General features: G+C 40.1%; 1 protein-coding gene across 1 annotated transcript in view; it reads right to left on the bottom strand.

Moving 5' to 3' along the window:
* MCC (MCC regulator of WNT signaling pathway) overlaps positions 1–18,856 on the bottom strand; it is a 187,522-nt gene that overhangs the window by 46,314 nt on the left and 122,352 nt on the right. The window contains 3 exon segments of the mRNA XM_048292897.1: positions 1,757–1,920; positions 6,460–6,596; positions 13,942–14,084. Coding sequence (XP_048148854.1) covers positions 1,757–1,920; positions 6,460–6,596; positions 13,942–14,084 — 444 coding nt within the window.

The following is an 18,856-nucleotide window of genomic DNA, read 5'->3' as shown; positions in this document are numbered from 1 at the left end:
GATTTGTATAAAAAAGCAAAAAAAAAAAAAAAAAATCAGCAGCAACTGCATTAAAAGGAACCTAGTGAAATTTAACCACCAAAGCTGAAGGATTTAAACCACTTAAATGCATTAGTCTGCTGGTGAAGAAAGAAGTCAATAGTCAAGGCAAAAGATAGTCAGAATATTTCAGGTTTCCATTCACGATTCCACCCACTTAAAAAATCTCACCGTTTTTTCTCTGAGGAAACAGGAAAGCAGAAATGACCTGCAGCGGAATGGTAGAGAGAGGCTCTACATGTAGGTTTTGCTATATTAAACACATCTCACTTCAGATACCTCTGTGGGCCTCACACAGGCTCATCTCTACCTATTTCCCAGAATCCACAGTCTCTCTTTTGGCGAACAGTGACTTCTGAAAACAGTTAACCCTAAAACTCCAAATAGTACTTGGCAACATTCAAAGCACTGGTCCTAATCCTCTGAGATATTCAAATAAACTGCTTTAATACTGATCCCAAGAGACCAGAAGTCAAATATACACACATTCTTCAAATTACTACTCAACATTAATTTCTTTATATTTTGTTATATTTCTCAGACACCTCCAGGTACAGAAGGAACTTCTCCCAGTAGTAAGACAAAGGGCTGTCAAAGCCATCTAGAGTGGTCACAGACCTCCCCACTTGTAGAGCAAACTGTCAATACAATTTTTCTTGTATAAATGAGTCACTGACACCTTTCCACCTGACACAAAAAACTTTCTCATGTTTTCCCCTGTATATAGGAAGATTCTCTGTGGCTCCCTTGCTTTCAGGTTCTGAATTGCAATGCCTTTTGTTACACGTGCCACGAAACATCCCTTTCCTTGTTCTGTTACATTCACAATAAATGCAACACATACAGATAGCACTTGAATTATTTGTTCTGAGTCTGAGTTATCTCATTTGAGCAAATGCACAACAAATGCTTTGTGTTAAATTAGCTTTTGTTGTGGTTTAGGAGTGGTGCTCCCCAATTTAGTGTTCCCACTGAAACTCCAAACCACGCCCTGCTCACTCACTCTCCAATCCCCTATGGTGGGATGGAAAGGGAAATCAGAGGTACAAAAGGCAAAGCTCAGGAGTTGAGATAAGAACTATTTACTGGAAACGGGAATGAGGTAAGAAAGTGAACAGTAACAGCAAAAATACTAATAATGGAGTGTACAAGAAGTGTACAATTTGAAGAAGAACTCTCACCCCCAAGAATACACAACCAGGAAGGGACCCCTTCCCCTCTTCCTGGAAAATGAGGGATACAAGATAACCTGGCCATGCCCCCTCCTGGCTACTGCAAAAATTAACCCACTCCTGGCTGGAACTAGGACGGCTTTAGATTTTAAGACAGCCAAATCACAACCTAGGCATACACATGGTGTTTTCACTCACTGGTCAATGATTACCTGTAGGACCTTGGGCAGGTGACAACTTGTTTGCTGGACAAGCAAACTTGCTTAAGAAAGTAAATTAAATGTTGAGTATCCCCACTTCTCTTATCTTTGAAAAGAGCGTAAGACAAATATATTTCTGTTTTGAGGTCAAAGTAGCTCCTCCTGGACCGTAGAAGGTGTAGAACAGGTGTGCTGCTACTTACCAAACACACAGTGTGAACACGAGTTGACTCCTGTGAAGAAGTACTTTTAACACCTTTGAAAGCGAAGTGTGATTACTGCAGAAGTGACCAGGTGTCTGAGTCAATGAGCACACAGCATTTTAGAGCCTAATGTTACCATTACCTTAATGGCTAAATCACAGTGTTCGCTGGCAGTAGTGAGTTGCTCAATGTGTCTGTCCACTTCTGCCACCGATAAACTGCAGCTGCTTTTCTTCCTCCCACAGACAACATTTTCCAGACCTGTCAGCACTCTCTGCAGTTCTGAATTCAAGTCACTACAGTTATCTAAAAGAAAGCAAAACAAAACAAAACAAACATCGTAGCAATTAGTGACTCAGTGAAAAAACAAACCCTAACCCGGAAGCGCCTGCTGCAGAACAGCCAGGACTGGATACTGTTCAAAGAATGTCCTTGCACTCTGCCACTTCTTCCTCGACAACTGATAGGCTTAAAAACCATAATCACATCAACTGAAATAATGAGCTACCTCTCATCCAACAAATAACAGCCCCACAGCTTATCTCAAGTGTTCATTCTTTCTTCAAAACCCCCTCTTTTCTGAAGAACATTTTAAGATATTACATGCTTACATTCTGTGACATTTCTTTATGTTGTTCTTTTGGTCATTTAAGGCCTATTATCCTGATTTTGTTAATGTCATATCTTTGTCTCTGTAAAAACATTCTTCTGTCTGGTACATTCAGTGATGTTTTAACTTGACGTTTTTCAGAGGAATTTTTGTGGTTGTACTTAGGTTCTGCCTAAAAAATCATGGTGTTTACAGAAATGATCCCTACCAACTATCTTAGAGCCTGTGTTTTATCTTAATAGCTAGTCCTTCAAATGAAACTGCAGAATATTCAGGGATCATAACACCACAGCTTGTTATGTCCCATACTACAGCCATATTACCAGCTTGTACAACTAAGTTATTTTAATTATAAACTATCACAGAGAATTATTTCCTTTCCTGTCTTTAGGCAAACCTCTCCTAGCGCCCACTGCCATAGCATCCTCCACCTATCTGAAAACAAGTGGGTCTCTGTAGCTTGCTAGCTCACTTCAAAAATTATTTTTGTTTTTCTTAAGTTCACCTCTGGTGATGAACAGTGGCAGTTCCTAAGGCAGACGTGTGGCAGAATTCACCCCTGTGCTGTCTCCTGGATGTGCCAGTCAGTATTTCTGGCTCGCTAGGTAAGAGCTGGCAGTAGCTACCCACAGCAGAACACACAAGGGGTGCACTATGAGGCGGCAGCACAGCCGCAGCTCCTCTATCCCACTAAAAACAGTGGCAGGCATTCTTGGTGGAAGTTGTGATTCCTGTACTGCCACTGTAAGAGCCTCACCATGGTCAGAATTTTGTGGTAGCCTCACAGCTGTGAGGCACTTTTGTAGGCACTAAAGCAGTGCATTGAACTGGGTCTGAATTTTAACAGACACGAGTCACCGGATTATTGCAGACTGCCTTGAAATCTCCCTATGCAAGGGAAGACTGAGAGCTGCTGGATGAAGGAATGACAGGAAAAGAAGTAAAAAACTGCAAACTCATTATCATAACTCTAACTCCACCACCTAATACACATAAACACAAACCTATTGCTGACCAAAAAGAAGAGTTTAGAATGATGTTACAACATTGCATGAAAAATTTGAATGGTCAACATATAAAAGTTTTTTCTGGGAAGTCATTCCACTAATTCCTGATTAACAGCCACCCATGTGTTATAATAACACAAAAAAATGCCCTTTATAATAATACCACCACTCACTCACAAGCAGGATATAGCAAGCAGTATGCTTACTTGTAAAAACCTTGTGTTTTGTTTTTTTCCATAACATCTTCTGTAATGAACATTTTGTATTTTTAAACAACCTTCGCAAGACCTTGTCTGCTGGGATTTGTTTCAACTGTGACATTTCCCCCATAAAATAAGTGGTTTACAATGTGAGAACCCCATTTCTGACAGAAAACCATCACAGCCCAATCACAAGCTCTGCAAGACGCACTGGAGAGCATTCACAGTTCTAACTCTAGGTGTTTTATTGCCTGTAGCAATAACAGAGCAACAGATCCACACGCATTAATGTGTCATGAGGTATTACTGGTTTTACTAAGTCACTGATGCTCACTCCATTAGGGCAGTAAGCAAGTCATGCACATGGGTTATACAGCATGGTTTTCTATCCCCATATACCTATATCTAGCAGGACTTAAAATTATACATACTCCTGTATCTATATGTGTGTGTGTGAAATTTATTTTCATAGCAATATGGAAATAACACCCAAAACCGACAGTCTATGGATAGAAGGAAAATATGGAAACAATGCAGGAATCCCTACAGATAACATTCTTATTTTGTCCATTGCTATCTGTAAGTCCCACCCTTAAGGAAAAGGAAGCACCCAAGATTTGCAGCTTCTTGTGGTCAAAGGAATGACAGAAGTCAGAGGATCCATGAAAGCTCATAAATACACACCTGGCATGGAAATTGGGTCAGGTTAGGCCCTGACCTACTATATAAGCACATGGCAGCGGCTTCTGGATAAAGTGGGAAAGTGAAGAGAGAGGAGACGGGCGAGAGACACAGAGAAGAAGAGAGAAGAACCCAGTCCTGGCTCTGGTATGGTCCAGCTGTTCAGGGCGCTGGGTTGCACATGCACAAGCACACTGGGCTGCGTGGAGGTACCTGTTTATAGGTAAGTTTTCCCTGCTCTGGAGATAGGTGACACTGAACCATGCCATAAATCAAATCCCTCCAGATGGGAGAGAATTTTCTAAAAGTCCTTGCAAGGAGTTTCAAAGATAAACTGAGACTTTTGCTGGAGTTTCAATGCTGCCGGATAGTTGTTTATTAAGTCTTATCAGAGGAACAGAGCCACCAGCGTGACCCAGGTACAGATAGAGCACAGAAAGCAGGAGTGAAGTCTAATTGTCAAGATTTACACAGCCTTTTAAAGATAATTTAACCAATAGTCATTAAAAATGTATATTATTTTCACTTTCCTACCAATTATTCAGTAACACGGGCAGGAACTGCAGAATTCTCTATCCAGTCATTCCAAACTACTTTTACTGCAGAATATGGAGTAGTAGAAGGAGGAGAAGAAGGTTTAGAGAACAACCACAGTCCTCCATTTTGATATTTTTTACTCTTATCTATTTACTACAAAGAGAAGCCCAAAACCACTACATTTCCACCCTGTGACAATCTTACATAGTAGTCTATCACCTAATTCACACCACTGTATTTTCTAGTTCTTGTCTGATCGTTGGTAGTTTTTTCCAAGGTTTGAAGCTAAAACAGTGTTGTTCAGGGGGGTAAGAACCCTTAAAAACAGGCAGAGGAATATTCTCGGCACTCTGGGTTCCTACAATAGGTTCCTCACTTTCTATGCAAATTAGTTATCCTGGGCAATCTGTTCTTTCAGACCTTTCTAGAAATGGTTGGGAGTCTTAGGTGGTCAGGATTCCCCTCTACAGCCCATGCCCACTTTTCAGCCTCATCCTTGCACTTGCTGTGTGCTGTGTTGTGCTTAACTAAACAAGGACATCTGTCCCTGGAAAGTGCTGCCTGTACCTCTGCATGGCTCCCTTCTCCAGCTACATCCTGTTCCTCCTCACAGCGTGTTATTATCAACAATCCTTCGCTGTTACTACCAACAATCCTTGGCTGGCTCCAGAGCTATCTGTCTGTTGGTTTTTGAGGCAGACACATCTGCCCCCTTATCTTCTAGGTCTCCACATTGTACATCATTCTATTGCTGTGTTTTTCATTGTTAGACCAAACTTAAACGGACAACTTGCTGTTTATGTCCACAAACCCTGGTTCAGCTCCACTTCATGAAGACAAAATAAATACTGAAAAGCGAATTTGGTTTTTTTTTTTTTTCTTCTGGGTAAGAAGAAAATTAGGGAAAAAAAAGTCCTCATACTAGAATCTGTTCAAGTAGGAACTTAACAGTAAACATTAACTTTTTTGAGTAAAACATTAATTTTCTATAACTATAAAAACTTCTATTAAGTATTTTGAATTCCCTAGGTCAGACACTTTGTAGTCACATTATTAATACTGTTGTACCGATGTTTCTAGAAATCACAAACATGTAAATACAAATGTGCTGTTGCAGGTTTTGCATTTATGAACAATATAGTCCAGAAAACAGGAATAGTGTCCTGAAGAGAATTCTGGAAATCTGTCATAGTGAGGATTACACCAGAATTCTGCTAGGAAGGTCTGCTTCTGGAGAAATGGAGGCTCAGGGGAGACCTTACCGCTCTCTACCACTACCTGAGAGGTTGCAGTGAGGTGAGGGTTGGACTCTTTTCCCAGCTAAAAAGTGACCAGACAAGAGCAAACAGCCTCAAGCTGCACCAGGGGAGGTTTAAATTGTAGATTAGAAAAAACATGTTCATGGACAGGGCTGTAAAGCATTGGATTAGACTGCCTAGGGGAATTCTGGAATCACCATCCCTGAAAGTGTTCACCCAACCATGTGGATACTGCACCTGAGGACATGGTTTAATGGCGAACTTGGTGGCAGTGCTGGGTTGATGGCTGGACTCAATGATCTCAGAGATATTTTCCCAAACTTAACCATTATATGATTCTACAATCAAGGCAGAGAGGTTACTTCACATGTAAGTTCACAGTTGTGTACAAGCTCAGCATCAATTGTGATTAATTCACTTAATTACATTAATGTAATTAAATTAAGCCTACATTAATTCATTTCCTCACCAAATGCTCAGATTTTCATTTCAAAAGCTATGATACCTTTTTGCTGTGGAAAGGCATCAATTCTGCTGAGAACACAACTCACCCACGTCTGCAGTGACCATGGTGGACTGATTCTCTGGCACTGAGACAGAGTTCTGGTCCATGCTGCGTGAATCTTCATTCACCTCCTGCTGGCTTTGGCTCAGCTCCGACCGCAGCTCTGAGTACTCATCCTCCTCCCTGGCAGAGAGAGCAAAGGCAGAAATTAAATCCTCTGAGGAAATGTGCATCTTCATGACACGCATTTCAGACTCCTTAAGCTGAGCAACAGGATCCAATTCACACAAGTGTTTTGTCCAGTCAGTAGAGATGACTTTACACCCTTCATTGCAAAGCAACTGTGCCATGTCCATAACACCCACTTGCAGCTGCCAGTGCCTGGTTTCCATTTCTTTATTCCCAACTTCATTATTTCTCCTGGCCACTGAAGAAGGAAGCAATGGGTGGAACTGAGTGTTAGCAAGGATGTGTGCAAGGACATTCATTGCTCTGCAGTGACTCCCCAGCTGGTAATTCACACAAATCAGCACAAGTGGCTTTGATCCCAAAGTGCTGATTAGAAGTAACTGGTTTTGGTCTGTTTCTCAGTTCAAGGATGTCACCGTCTCATGTGCAAAGCAAGCATGCACATGCTTGTACCTGCACATGTAAATCACAATGTTCTTGGAGACTGGTAGGTTTTTTAATTTCTCCTCCCAAAAGAGAGAGGAACAGATAAGCAAGTATTGCACTGAACTGCTGAAGTTAGTGGAAAAGAAAAAGCCTCAGTTACCTAGGTTTTAATTTATTTGTCAGGCTGGTTCAACTAAAATAACTGAGGACACAGAATACTTTAGCTAAAGCTAATGAGCTTAAAAATTAGGGCTTTTCCCTTCTGTCTCCACACAAAGAGTTCAAAGCACTGGGAAAGAAGATAAGTAAATGAATAATAGCTTTGCTTTAGAACATTTGTAAACACTTTTCTTTTGATCCATTTGCTGATTTGACTCAAATTTTTTTTTTTACTTTTGTAGTGACTGTCTTAACATTAAAGTATCTATTTTAAACACTGGAAAAACAGCAGTTTATCCAGGCGCAGGGCCCCTCTGATAGAAAACAAACAGCCATCATTTTGTTGCTCACTAGATCACATGCAGAGATTAATTTTGCTGCAGATTCAGCAGAAAAGTGTGAGAATGGAACTGTCTGGCTTTGGAAAAAATGAGAAACAGCAAAGACCTATCTGGGGATCTGCATCTGGGAGGGTAATCTGTAATGTTAGGTCTGCTGTGTGTGTGCAACACAGTGACGAGAGCTTCTTGCAGGATTCAGCCTGGAGGTGTGTCTCAATTTGTCAGGGAAAATAGCAGACAAAGTGGCCCATACATACAGGTATCAATGACAGAATTAAAGTCTGCTTTCAGAGCTGCAGAGGTGACAACTTAGAAACCTCAATAAAACTCAAAAAAGGACTTCCAGCTTGCTTGCCAAGCAGGGTTTCCCAAGGTACCAAGACATTATTTCTACCATGCTCTTCTAGCCCTCACATTTGCTTCAGTGCAAAGAAAATGTCACCTTAGCAGAAGCACTTAGTGACCACTATTACTAAACAAAATGCAGGCCAGCTGCTTAACACTGAGATTTACATCAAAGAAAGGTCTTTGAGGTACCATGCAATACCTGTTTAAGACAGTGTTAGAACGGAATAATGAATAGCAGGAGTTTAAACAGCGTAAGGAAGACACATAAACGTCAGCTAATGTTCCATGAACCAGTTTGTTATTAGCCACCAAAAAAGCCACTAGTAATTAGCTTTAAACAAAAACAATTACCAAGCACTCAAACAGTAGTAGTTTTTCATCTGAAGGTAACTGATTTTTTTCATTTATGAAACAATTAGTCCTACATTTTTAAAACCTGAATTACCTCCACAAATGGATAAGAAGCTCTATTGGCCCTAAAGCAACAGCACACACAATAATGATTTCTCATCACTCTTCTTTGGGCTCTTCTTGCATGGATTTTTCTGTTCCAAATACAACACAGCCTCATCTAGCTGGCACTTGTTCTGGGTTTCTCAGTTTAAGTGCCCCTCACTATCTTGAGGCAGTTGAAAAGTATGTCATGTAGCAGGACTCACACCCTTCTGATGACTCAAGCCAGAAGTCAATTTCCAAATGAATTAATGCTTTTAAAATCTGTCCAGAAAGATCAGAAACCCACTTCTGATAAAATGGCAGCCAGGTCCACCACCAGCCCAACTGGGCACAGACTGAGGGCAAGAATAAGGGGGAATTCAAGGGCAGTGATACATCACAAATATAAATTCTGCCTTTAAAACTGATGCTGGCAGTAACAAAAGATTGCTTGAGATTTTCCTTTCCCCAAAACAGAAGGAAGAGTCCTCCAGTGGCACTGGAAATGCAAGGTGCACGACAGCTGACAATGATCAGCCACTGGACTCCTGCCACACCACCCAGAAGGTGAAGGCACTGCAACTTCCTTATTGCTGCCATCAGTGACCGCCTGGTTGTAAAAAGCAGGCTTCTGTTTTGTTATGGGCCCTGATGATCCCACTTGCTGGAATGTCATGGTGACTTGGGGGCAGTTAAAACCAGATCAAGCCATTCTAGACACAGAGGGCATGGGATAAATATTGGAGGAAAAAACCCGTGGTTTTCAGGTACTTCTGCACTAATATCTTTCTTCATGACCAGGTGCAACCAAGGATCAGAGTGCTGCACAGACACTGAGAAAAACTTGTTAAAACACTGAGCAAAATGGCACATTTTTCAGCATCCTTTCACACCACAGAACATTGGCAAGGTGTGCGTTCTGTTCATGGCCGCAAACAGTCAGTAGCTTTGTACTCCAGGTGCCAGCAGTTTTTCATCATTTTACTTAAATAACTATAAAACCCTCTAAGACTGTCAAACAGAAAATACTACAGGTGTGTGTGCACCAAGATTGACTGCACTCTGTGTACAAACACTTGAGGTCCCTCTGAACTAGTTCATTGTGAACAAATAGTGACACGCTTGAGACAGCATGGAAATTAATCACTGAGGGCAAGTGAAGCTGGGCACTGTGTGCTGAACCAACATTACCACACCCACATTGCCACTTGAACTGAATCCAGTATGTGCTTACTTCCACCTAGCCCATATTTAGAAGCTAGAATTAGACCTCCAAGTCACTGTTTAAAAGTGACTGTAAGTGCCATGTGTTATTTCTTGTGATGTCTCTTCACTACCCCTCTTCTCCATTAACTTCCAACACTTCCTAAATGTATTGTCTGAACAAATAATTTTACAGTAATGGGTTATAAGCTTCTTGACAACTGTTTCAAGTAATCCTTAGCAGGCACCAACACTGAACAGAGTATATTTCTGTCTGGTATTGTTATAGCTGCACACTATTTTTAGAATTGCAGAGATGTACCCAAACAGCCACTGGTTTAGAGCTAAAAGCAATTAGACATCTCTCTTTTCTTTTTCTTGAACCTCAATCTGACATCTAAGAAAAACTGTCAGTCACATGCTGAAGTTACAGTTGATTTTGACAGCCAAAGAAATGATTAAGAAAAAAAGAGTCAAGTTTGAATGAATCTAAGGCAATACTAAAAACTTCTGAAGACAGAAATATTCACCCTAAATGTAGACATAATTACATTTTAGTACCCTACTGTATAATTTCTAAATGCTTTTCGTGCTTCAGAGTTACTGGGTATACCCTTTATGTCCAAGTATTTACAATATAACTCTGACTGGGAAGATCCATTTGATTGGTTTTCCTATCTTCTAAGTTGTACACACTTTGAGAGAAAATTGCAGTAGGCATGCACCTTGTCAAAGGACAGAGAACCTTGGCAACACAGAGGCTCATATACTTGCACGTGAGTATTTGAGTATTGGAACTCACTTTTTTCACCTTTTTTTTTTTTTTTTTGAGGTGCTTCCAAACCAGCTGGGCTATCCAGTGCACCAGCAGTAGGGAGATGAGACAATTGCAGATGAATGCTGGCTTGCTACCCCCAAGCATGGTGAAGTAATTTTCCTCTGGGAATGCTGGAAGTATGTAATGCAAGAGCTGCAGCTAAATTCATGGGGCCACACACATGGAAAACTTGTTGTACCCAAGAAATGGCTAGCAAACCTAGAAAAATCCAGTAAACTTCTAAAAATATTCCTGTAACACTACTGCTACTGGGATCAGCATATCAGACACACCTGGGAAGAGACACATACACTGACATGTGACTTAAGTTCTCTCCTTTCCCAAAAAAGCTGTGGCTGCCCCATTCCTGGAAGCATCCAAGGCCAAGCTGGACAGGGCCCTGAGCCACCTGGTCTTGCGGAAAGTGTCCCTCCCCATGGCAGGGGGCTGGAACTAGATGGTCTTTAAAGTACCTTCCAACCCAAACCATGCCATGATTCTAGAGCTGGCATTACTAAGCCACATTACACTTCTAAATGCTGACACTGCAAAGGCAGAAAACCCCCAACATACCAAAAACCAGAGACAAAAGTTCTCAGAATGGAGAATATTAACCAACTTATACAGCCTGCCAACACTCCTCCTAAAACTGTTGCAACATCTTATTTAGATTTAAACACGGTATCTGCTTACTTTCTGTCCTACTTTCTGAGGGTACTGTTCACATTCACACAAAGATAATACAATTTAAAGAGGATAATCAAATACCTTCCATGAAATAACTGGTTTCTTCTAATTGTTTCCAAAATATTTTTGGGTTTAAGAACTATAAAGAATGTCATAGTGATGCCATGATGATTTTTTACCTTTTCTTTTATACCCCTTTTATACCTTTTTTCCAACTTCTGTATTCTCAGTGCTTTTTGCCTACATTCTTGGACTTGTTTGTTCAGCTAGGAGACTGAACACTTTAGAAGCTTCGTAGCTAGAGATCAGTGTGCCCCAGACCCCAAGGTCCTCTCCAGAACACATTTTGTAAACTGAGATAGAACTATCCAGGGGAAGGTTCCTTGGGGGGGGGGAGCTCATTTGAGCCTCTCATTGGGGAATCTTTGATAGATCTGCTAATTAGTAAAACCTATAATGTTATTCCAGATCTTTTGTGTGGTAGGCATTGCGGTGGGCATTGAGGTGCATTTGACCTGGACGTGTGCACCTAAGGGTCCTTATAATAAATACCAAGGTAAAATCCCTTTTTCCCTTCTACCTGTGTTTGACTCTTGATTTTAAGACCAGGAAAAGGCATCAATAGAGTAGAGGTACATGAAGCTACATGTTAATTTATTTTTACAATCTAAAATCAATATGTGAAAAAACTCAAGAGTTGCTGTATCAGCACTGGGGAAACATTCATCTGTTATGCAATTAATGTAAACTCTGCTTCCAGAAAGACAGCCCAAATTTTGTGACAAGTAAAGCCTCTGCTCAGTACTACCTGCAGGTTTCAAAGAGACAAATCAAAATTAAAATCCTTCTGTTTTAGAGGAAAGTATAATTGCTGAGGCTCCAGCAGGGCCATGCTCCCAGAACACTTTCTCTTAGGACTGTTCTGTTCGAGCTCCCGGCATCAACAGTCCCCAGAGCCAAAGGTGGAGTGCTGTGAGTCACAGCTGTTCCAGCAAGGACAGCAACTGCACCGGCCTTGCTCTGTGGGATGCACAGACAGCTTCTCAAGAATGACACGTGGATCTCAGACTGGATTCACAGAAAGTGGTACATCAGTTTTCCTTCTTTCACTTGGCTTTACAAACCCCGTGGAATCCCTTCAGCTGCCATTTTTAGGATGGATATTACTTCTCTGTTCCCCAAACACCAAATTATTGGCCTGCCAAAGAAAACAAGCTATTTCCATCATTGAAGGAAATAAAAAGAGCCACTAACTTAACAAACAGGTTTTGTTTTTATTAATAAAACCAAAACAAATAAAACCAGATGAGACATTCCAGCTGTCTGAGCAAAACAAGCTCTCATATGACTGAATTAAACTGGAGGGGCATGACAGTGGTGTGGCACCTGTTGCAGAAGTATTTTTCTAATGCCTTTAAAGGCCAGAACCCCCCCAAAAGGACAGAAAAATTGCATTTTTCATGAGAAGCAACATGTACATCTCATCAGGCTTGGTTTTCACACCTCACCTTCCTGTGCATCTTGCAGCTGACTCATTTATGGACATGGTTAAACATTCAGAGCATCCACCTGATTCCAGTATTTTGTAATTGAACACCACTTGGCATTTGCTTTGCCACGAGGACTCCAAACACACCATTTTTATGAATTCTGTGCAATATTTTTCTTAAATGTCATAGAGCTTTTCTGTCACTCAAGGAAAAAAAACAATCAGTGCAGCTCTCATGCTTTCTCAGATTTTGCTTTTCAACTGGTCTTTTCAAAAGACAAATGAAAAGTTTGTCTGCAGAGGTGTCAAGCATAAATGAACAAGGGAGTCATTGGGATTTTTTTCAGAGAAGTACTACCAGCAGAGAAAATACCTGAAAAATCTCACCACGACCATGGTTATGATCATCTCATAGGCAACAATATTTATGTTCTTAAATAACATGAACATGTGATTCTAACACTCCTTTAGTAGTGATAAATATATGTGATGATATTCCCTCTTATTTATGGTACACCAGTCTTCTTTTTGCATACTAATATTTTCATGAAAGATTAAGTGAGTAGTAGCAACAACATTGCCTTGTGCTAGCAGAAATATTTACAAGGAAGAAGAAATGAAGCAATTACCAAAAAAAGTGCAGCTAACAGATAAAGGAAAACCGAAAATTGGCTACATGGCTAGCGCACCATATTAACATTACCCACAAATGCATCAAATCTATCTTGATATTGTCTAGAAAATCCACTGATTCTGGCATATAGTTGCATCCTCACTAGATAAACTTTTAAGAAATTCCTTCTGCATTCTAGTCCAAGTTTTCTACATTGAAAATAATATGTAAAAAAAACAAGTGAGGAAAAATGTTTCCGTGGAGTCAAATGTAAAGTCTGTTTTAACACAGTTACAACCTGGTGTAATATCCCAAACTTTGCTGCTCCAGAAACAGGCAACAACATCATTTGTACCATTGTGTTTTGTCAAAAAAGTCAGCACAAGAAGAGGCAAAACCTATTGACATCTATTTGAGCTATATCTCTCCCACAAATGATTTCATTTAGGTGATCTACTGGAGGCCACAAAATAAAGTTAAAAGCAGAGGTTCAGGTCGGGTGTCTTCACCTTCCTTTACACACCACTGCTGTCACTTACATGGCACCCTGGCACATTACAAAAGAGAATATTTAGATGTCACAGTGCATGTTTTGCAGTGCTTGTCAGGTTTTGCAAAGTGTAGCTTTGCCAGAGAGAACGTAGCACTTCTCGGGTGCTTGGGATGATACGCTGCAGAGCACACACCTTAATTAAGGGCAGCTATTTAGTACCTGTCATGACAAGCCTTAAAGTCGTCATCGTATTACATTTAGAGTATAATTCACACCATGTCTTGCACCAGTCTCGCCCTGGCCCAGAATTTCCAGGAAGCTGCTGTACCTTATTGTTGCTCCCTGCAGTCGATTGATTTTCTTGTTGAGCTCCGCAATGATGCTGTGCAGCTCCGTGATCCGCTCCTCGTAGCGCAGCGTTGTTCGCTCCTGCACATCTTCATGCTCTCTCATCAAGTGGGACTGCTCACACTGAAGCAGAGAAGGAAGAAAACAGAAAGGGCATTATGGACAACAACAGGGGGATCTGGCACGAGGCACAAGTGTGCAGCACTATCATCTTCTTACTCACCAAACCAACAATGCCTTAGCAAGAGAAAAGGACAGATGCAAAACACCGACAGGTACACAAAGGTAGATAGTTACATAGTTGAGGAACTGACAGACTATGCAGTGTACTTTTATTATTTTGTCTGTCTTCCTAAAGAGCAGAAGTTGCTGTTGCTGCTTGAAAAAAACCCACCAGTTGCATCTCAAAATAGCTATAAATATACAATCTTTGAATCCTAGGATCTTCCCAATGTGGTCTGAATTAGAACAAATCCTATAGCAGAAACCACACTATTATAAAGTAATCACAGTTTGAGGTTGTAACTTCTTCTCTAGTGTAAGTTACCACTTTTACTAACCCTTAGAGATAATACAGCTTATTTTTATTATGTTCATACTCTCCAAAAAATCTTATGATTTGAACAATTACAGAGCTACATGACTGCTTGTTATTTATACATGTCACAAAATCCTTTTTCCTTCCCACAGATTTTTAAATGTAGTCTCCCTGGCTTACTCTTCAGGCCAGCAAACAGTCTATTTCAATTACAGCAAACCATTACAAACCACTGCAATTACAAACCAGCAGTGCATGCTGATTGAAGTTTGCTTGGCAGTGGCTGGCAAGAGAAAGGCTTCTAACATTTTGCTTCTGACCCCCTTCAGTCAAGCCTCCTTGCAATCACACAATGCTGAGTACTATGCTGTCAAAAAAAGAAAATTCACAAGCCATTTAAGAGTATAAAACCCACATTCCTTAAATGATGACATGCAATGTAGATTCCTAGCATTTCTAAGGGCCAAAATTGATGGTAATGTTGGAGGTCCTCCAAAATTCCTGAATCAACCCCTTTTTTTCAAATCAAGTAAACACTCTAATACAAGCTAACTCCCTAAACCCTTTGCCACAAATAATAATAATATACCCAAAGTAGTAGATGTGCCAGAATTTTCATAATTTGCTCCCATATTTTTGGCCGCTTCCATTCACAGCTTGAGAACATCATCTACATAAAAGACTGCTTGAAAACTAAAATTTACATTGAGCTTCAATAACATTTTTATTTTGAACTTTAAATACAATTTATTCCACAGTTTTTAACTTCCATGAATATGCACACTGAGAAGTAGCCCAGACATCAGAGTACTCTTCCACAGACTACAACAAAATAGTTTCTACCATCTGCTGTAGTAAAAACCACTTTCACCTACACTAAGAAAAACAGATCATATCATCACACTGCAGAGGAGAGCAAACGGACACATTTCAGAAGACTGATAATGTTCACCGCACTTGTAAGACTTCATGTTGGCAACTGATACGGCTGTACATGTATATTACAATGACTCTTTGTTATAGGATCATTCCACAACTTATTTCTCACATTTCCACATCTTTATCTTTCTGAAGAACTACCATAGCTTTCAAAGTGCAGAAATAACACAGAGAAAATGCTTCACAAAAGCTCTAGAGCAGATTTAGGGGCAATAAAGAGTTGCTTCTTCAGCCTTTCTAAACCTAAATTTCCTCTGATACACATATATGCCCACAAACGCTACCTCAGCATTATCCAGATCAATCTGTTATGTGCACTGGTGGGTTTTTTAAACCAAAGGGATGTTTCAGATAGAGTGTATAGTAATTGTTTCCAGACAATAAATAAAACCTCTATCACAACGATTTTTGTCTTTCTAAGCTATCCACTGAAAAGCAGAATTTGTTTATCTTGACTGAAGATATATGGTCTTTTGCTAATGGATCTCAGCCACATTACGACTTAATTTCTGTTTTCTCCAGCCATTTCTCAGTCATCATTTTTCAGGATAACATCATTCAGTGACAGATGTACTTTGTGAACAACCAGCAGTCTGGCAATATAAGACAACAGCTTCACATTTGATTTTTTAAAAGAGCTCTTGAATTATCTTAGGTAAAAGCAACTGGAAAAGGCCAAAAGGAAACCTCTGTGAAAGAAAGGGCATGATGCTAAGGACTGCTCTCTCTTGGAGGAGGGGAACAGTATTACATCTCCTACATTCTGGTTATCCATGACAAGCCTCAAGTGAAAATGGCAAAAGCATCCAAGCAATGGAAGCATGATTCAATATGAATCCGAAAATGCAGCAATGGAAAATTCTTCTGGTTATTCAGGATTGCTCTTTATTATAGAACATTTATCTGAAAATTTAAAAAGGAATAGAAACAAATGCATGTTTTCCTACCCACTGCTGAAGTTTTTCTCTGGGATACTGTGACTGTTCACCATCCTCCTCAGTTTCTTTATGCTTTGAGTCTCAGAACAGCGATCTACCACCAATCCCTACTTCCTTCCAAGGTGTACACACTCAGCTCTTACAATTTATTTGCATGTCAGTCACACAATAAATACCTTATACCCTTTTCCTCATCTCTCTTTCAGCCTCATACTTCAGAGCTTCAGCCTCAAAACCCTTAAGAGGTCTAATTCTATGAGAAAGCAAACACAGGGATAACCTACTGAGAGGCTGCAAAAGATGAGCAATTAATTGTTGGGGTCAGGAGAGAAGTTTCCAGCACAGTTCTCACTCTAAGCTGAGAACTCTTGGCTGGTTTTTGGTACAGATTAAAAAGGTTATTTCATTTACAATATAAATTAACAATGGTTCGAAACACCACTGTCTGATCCCTTGATGCTGGGAAACAACAATAAGAGCAAGAAGTGTATGAGGGAGAAGGAGGATAAGAGAAAACATTTTAATTCAAGCTTATTGTCTGAACAGATGATTCTATTGCCTGTTAATGTACACAAATTCCTAGCGAAAGAAACACTAACAATGTGTTAAATTATTTTAACCTTTATATTAAATTTGAAGTGTTCAATCAGAGCACAAAAAAAAAAGACCTACTGGCAGCAGTGCTCATTAAGAGATGCCCCAGTGCCTCAGGTCCTGCAGAGACAAACACTGACTGTGGTGTTACTCACGAAGAACACAAGTCATCACCTGAACAAGCCGCAGTCATAAACCTGTCTAACAGGATTACAGAAGCTAAAAACCTTTGCTCAACTAATACAGTGTTTTAATTTGAGGGGAGTGGCAGATTTAAAAATGGCAATCCATTAATCTAAATTTAAGTATAAAAACAAGTCTATTGTGCTAAATTCTCAATCACAAAAGCATGCATGGTCAGAATTAATTGTTCTGTGGTACGTTCTATACTTAATGTGGAAGATGTATATAAGCACACAGAATTAATCCATGTCAGACAGAGACATCACACAGCAGAACAAGTAATTTCAACGTTCATCTGAACACCACACATTTCTACTTCAAGTTTCTCTGTTAAATGAGAAACTGAAGCCTTCCTGTGAAGTTCACATGTTCTTACATGTCTACAGAGAGTGTTGCTTCTGTTCTTGTATGTCTACAGAGCGTTGGTTTTACTCGTCTCTTAAACTCTGCTGTTGCTCCCTATATTCTGAATGATCAAGAGGATGGCAAAGAATTATTACTGCAGTAATGAGACTTACTACTGTGACACAGGATTAAGAACAATACAGCATATTCTTTGTCTAGAGCTATTATAAAAATCCAAAATAACAATGACTAAGCACAAAGAATGAGAGAGCAGGACAATCTTGTGAAAGGAGATGAAATTATAGGAAAAATATAGTACGTGAATGATCTCTTCTTGCTGTATTTGCTGAAACATTCAGCATGTTATTAAATCCCATGCTCAATCACAAAACTGCAGCATTCAATGTCACAGAATATCGGAAATGCCAAGAATGTTGACGGATTAGAAAGAAGATTATATAAATCCATGGAGGATAGGACCATAGAGGACTATAAAACACGATGTGGCCTCCTGCTCACAGATGTTGGCGGAAAGGTGGTGGAGTACGAAGGAGGACAATTCTCTATGTGCAGTTCTTATGCTCTCCCTTCAGACTCCCACTGTTTATCAAAGCCAGGATGCTGTGCCACATAGAGCCAGTAGAAAGCACTACAATTCTCATAATCACAGAAACACTTCTGGAAGAAGACATTAGTTGTGGTTGACCAGTGTTTTACAGCAAATTTCATTCGAGAGATCACTTTACTGCCAAATTGTACGCTGACAAAACACAGAGATCTGCTGTGTTACTGAAAAATAAAAGCATGTAGAGAAATGCTATAGCTGGTCTCCAGAGGCTGCAGATTTGGAAGTGAGTATGCTACAACAACCACTAATCAATTACATCCCAAATCTTAAGCCCAGGCTGTCCAACTAGCTTTCTTCACCATTTGTCATCTATTACTTGAGCTGTGGTTCCCCAAATCATCTCCACTCTGCTAATCACTAATCCTTTCTTCCAAATGCCTCACACGTCTCATGAAATGATGGGAGAGGTATTACCAAAGATGCATTTTAAGAGCTATTTGTTCCAGAGAGCATTTGCTACATCACCTAAAATTAAACGTGCTGCCTTTTTAAGTGCAGTCTCCAGACGCAGAACAGAGATTTAATACTGATCCACTAGCATCTGAATATGGTTATACAGAACCCCAAACACCTCCTATTTAATTTATGCCTCCTGAACCTCTGATTCACATTAGACAGAGGCTGTAGAGGAAAGAATAATGAACGAATCTCTGTGGAATGGGAAGAAAAGTCCAAAAACTTATGTTAAATGGCACCTCTACTTGGAAGTGATGCAGTCAGAAAAAGAAGA

Source organism: Corvus hawaiiensis, chromosome Z (assembly GCF_020740725.1).
Source record: "Corvus hawaiiensis isolate bCorHaw1 chromosome Z, bCorHaw1.pri.cur, whole genome shotgun sequence".
Taxonomy (NCBI): domain Eukaryota; kingdom Metazoa; phylum Chordata; class Aves; order Passeriformes; family Corvidae; genus Corvus; species Corvus hawaiiensis.
This window is presented reverse-complemented; position numbering and strand designations above follow the sequence as displayed.